General features: G+C 44.2%; 1 protein-coding gene across 5 annotated transcripts in view; it reads left to right on the forward strand.

Annotated features, from left to right (window-relative positions):
* The window catches only part of CNGB1 (cyclic nucleotide gated channel beta 1), a 119579-nt gene that overhangs the window by 94905 nt on the left and 20392 nt on the right, over positions 1 to 4282 (forward strand). For all 5 annotated transcript variants that reach the window (XM_019535482.1, XM_019535484.1, XM_019535483.1 and 2 more), the window contains 3 exons: positions 842 to 999; positions 1871 to 2053; positions 2809 to 3017. In XM_019535482.1, coding sequence (XP_019391027.1) covers positions 842 to 999; positions 1871 to 2053; positions 2809 to 3017 — 550 coding nt within the window. The remainder of the gene's footprint in view (positions 1 to 841; positions 1000 to 1870; positions 2054 to 2808; positions 3018 to 4282) is intronic.

Here is a 4282-nt window from a genome sequence, read left to right on the forward strand (position 1 = left end):
TCAGTGCCGCATAGAGGGGGAGGATCATCTCCTTGGACCTGCTTGAGATGCATCTGTGGATGCATGACAAGGTATGGTTGGCTTTCCTGACCGGTTTCCTACACTGTCAGCCCATGTTCATTTTGGCATCAATAATGACTCCAAGATCCTTTTCTGCCTCTGCACTGATGAGAAGTGAGTTCCCCAGCCTGTAGGTATGCTGCTGGTTCTTCCTTCCCAGAGAATATTATAGTGCAATAAAAGACATTGAAGAGTTACTTTAACTAACTCATTTTAAAGTAGGATTTAACAATCCATATAGATAGGGACTGTTGTATCAGCTAACCATGTAGGATCTTTAGGATGAACAATGAGCAAATAACATTAAGTTAAACAAGGCTGGTATTTGTCTACACATATGTTAAACTTGACTTTGCAGTTATGTCAGATAATGCAATCTGATTTTAACCTGACCTAATTTTTAGCAAAAATAAGTTCCAAGAAGCTGGACCCTAGGTGTTCCTGGACTTTCCCCCACTTTTCCATCTGATGTTATACAACCAAAACCTTCTCCTAGTATCAGAAGCACAGAGATACATGACAGATAGCAGCCTTTGATCTGAGGAATTTCCAAGTCTTTTCTAGTAGAGACCCTTTGAAACATCTGTACTTCATGAACCTGTGACATTGACTGAAATCTGAGAACTAATACAAGATCATGTGTGATATGATAACCTGTTCAATGGCAACTCTGGCCGGGCTAAATTCTAAGTAAGGGGAGCTACAGCTTAAAAATAGATCTTGGAACAGATCCCTTGCTTCCCCCCACCAATTAGGAAATTCTGTGTTGGTTTCTCTACAGTATGCCAGATCACATGGGTTCACCAACCAGCCAGAGCAGTGCAATCATCAATGACCGGCTGCAGGAGCTAGTGAAGCTCTTTAAGGACAGGACTGAAAAAGTGAAGGAGAAGCTGATTGACCCAGATGTTTCTTCTGAAGATGAAAGCCCCGTGGCATGTGAGTTAGAGATGAGTTGGAAGCTCCTAGGTGACGGGTATAATGTGGGTCAAAGAATGAAAGTCAATGAGGACAGAAATTGTAGCAACGCAGATAGTTTTTGTTGCTTTATAAAGCCCACGGAACAAAAGCAATTATTTGAGTTTGTACATTGAAAGCTGGTCTTCCAGAATAGCAAAGGGATATATTCTAAAAGGGAATTATTGAACAGATGTGTTTGGATTAGATGGTTTGTGTATATCAGTAATACTGTTGGAGCAGAGTTCAGTGAAATGATTGACAATTTCAGTCTAATCCTCTATGCAAAAAAAAATGTACTTTAGTCCCTACTCCCCATTTGCTCCCCATACAAAGTGCCATAACTAGCAATCTTGACCCTCTACAAAGGGAGGGATGGTGGTCATCTTGACCAAAGCTCAGAGGAAAGATTTGGGAGACCTGGATTCTGTTCATTATTCTGCAATAGACTAGTGAGCATCTCAGGTTAATACCTCTATACACTTCCCCATGTATAAAATGGAGTAACAACCCCCTACACAACTCAAAGGAGTGTTGTAACACTAAATATATTGTTATCTTAACAGTGTTTTGAATTTTTCACCATGAAGAGGCTGAATATATTTTGTTATTCCTGTTGTTAAAGACACAAAAGTGGTTTAATATGAAAACTGAGATACTTCTAGGTCTTTATGACAGGCTGGTCTATGAAGGTAGCCTGAAGCCATGAACAAGAACTCCTTACTGTTAATGTAAAGTGTCCTTTCATGAAGGTGGCCATTTTAATAGACACTTAAAGATCAGAAAACAAATATAAGACCAGTAGTTTGGCAAAAATTTGCACTGTTTTCAATGTTTCTATGGATTCCCCTAGCCCCTGCCAAGAAAAAGCCTCCAGAACCACTACCTCCACCTCCTGCTGAATTAAAATCTGAAGCTGCAAAAGTTGAAGAGGAGGAGCATTACTGCGAGATGCTTTGCTGCAAATTCAAACGCCGTCCCTGGTTTGACATCTTGAAGAATTACCAGTTCCCAAGTAGCATAGACCCTCTCACCAGTGAGTAACTGAAAATTATCGTTTAGTTGAGATAGACTACCCCTGTCTTCAGGAATGTAAAAGGAATGAGAGAAGTGTAAGGAAGGAATGAGAGAAGGAGAAAAGGAAGGAGGTCATGGAAAGGCGGAAGAAAACCAGGGAAAGAAGAAAGGAACAATTTTAATGTGTATATGGATGTGCCTATGACTGGATTTTTTCTTTTGGAAGTGCAAAAGAAAGCAATACATTTCTTTAGATATGGTTGGTAGCTAAAGGTTTTCTTCCACAGCTGTCAACATGCCAAAGTACTTTTAGCCCCTTTATCTAACAGAAAATTGGTTAGACCACTGTGAAAAATCCCTGGAAAACCAACCCCTTCCCTCCCATACCTCACCCATTTCTAAGAATCGCCTCTCTCCAAGAGCCCGCAATCATAGCCAAAGAAATAAGTAACCTTGAAATAATTAAATTAGAAATTAATTCTTAAGGTAAAGTGCTGAGAATTTAGCAGATTTTGGTACCCATCATTTTAGTGCCTGGTTCATTCACACATAAAGCCAATCCTGTTAGCAGTAGGCAGGTATTTCTGATCAAGTGCCATTGGTGACAGAACTCAGAAATCTTCTGCGAGGCACTTTTCAGAAGGTGTTACTTCTGCTGTGCACTAGATCTTTGGCAGCTTTGAAGCAGGACATGGTATTAGCAGAACTCAGCCTGTGACTATTTGAGAAGACTTGCTGGCTTCTTATTTCTCACCTTTGCTTTCCTCTGCTTAGATCTGATGTACGTGCTGTGGCTGTTCTTTGTTGTAATGGCCTGGAACTGGAACTGCTGGCTGATTCCAGTCCGTTGTACCTTTCCATACCAGACACCAGATAACATCCATTACTGGCTTCTTATGGACTATCTCTGTGACCTCATCTACCTTCTGGACATCCTTGTCTTTCAGGCCCGCCTACAGTTTGTCAGAGGAGGAGACATCATTGTAAGTGGCAACTGGTAGTCCTTCCTCCTCTTAGGCAGAATTCTGTAGCAGCAATGTGACTTACTTGGGATATCTCTAAAATCAATGATACTTCAAATCTATAAAAAGGTCTTCTGATAAACCTTTGGAGATAAGAACTGCTGACTAAGAGGCAGCTCTTCTATTGTATCCCTTACAGCAGGTGTGGACAAAATATGGACCACGGGCCAAACCCAACCCACCAGTTGATTGCATCTGGCCTGCAGCTGCCCCCATGGCACTCTGCATGGGGCTGAGACCAACCCACTCCCACCCAGCCCCAGCTAGTGTGGCTACTTATCATGCTGGGTGGGCCAAGTGGATGGAAGGTGGCTAGGAGCTGGGCCTAGAGTTCTGTATGCTGGGGCAGGAGCTGCCTGGCTGTAGCTTCCCCCTGACTAGCTGGGCATGTGATACCCAGGGAACTGCTGGAGGTGGGAAGAACTGAGCAGTACTGGTCAGGGCTGTGGCTGGGACCAGGTCTGGAGCAGCGCTGTTAGTGAGCGTGGGGCAGGTGTGGGCAGGAACATGGTGCAGACTGCCTTGGGCAGGAACAGGTAAGGTTTGAGCATTGTGGGGGCAGCCAAAGGCCACATGGGGGGGTGGGGCAGGGAAGGGGGAGGGTAGACCACACTGAACCGCCTGGGTGAGTTCTGCTGTATTTACCCCCTGCCTCCCTCTCCCCAACCCCAGCTGCCTCTCAGGACCCAACACGCAGGCAGCCCCCCACATACATGTGCTCACTCCTCCACACACACACCACCCCCACCCCCCACTCACCTTTTCCCTGCCCTCCCACATGAAATTTACAAGAGTAAGACTTTATTTTGAGCTATTATATAATCACATCTATATACACTACTCAAAGTAGAGTATCCAGAAACAACAGCCACAAACTGACAGAGAATAGATTTAGACTAGACATCAGAAAGAACTTCTTGAAGGTAAGGAGACATCAGAAAGAACTTCTTGCACAGCCTCTTTGCCTGTGCAAAGTGGCTAATATTTGCCTTGGATTTGGCTGATTCAGGGGACAGTGATTTGATTCACTGATTTGAATCACTGTCCTGAATCGATTTGGCCAGATCTGATTCGGAGATTCGGCTACCATCTCCAAATCACCCAGGCCCAACCCCCGCCTACCCCAGCTCTGGGCACTTTGAAAAAAAACAGCCCCAACTCACCGGGTGCTGCAGGCTGGGGGTCGATCCCTACTGTCCCATACTGTGTGGGGGACTCTGCTATGA

This window comes from Crocodylus porosus, unplaced genomic scaffold (genome assembly GCF_001723895.1).
Source record: "Crocodylus porosus isolate Cpor-Errol unplaced genomic scaffold, CroPor_comp1, whole genome shotgun sequence".
Taxonomy (NCBI): Eukaryota; Metazoa; Chordata; order Crocodylia; family Crocodylidae; genus Crocodylus; species Crocodylus porosus.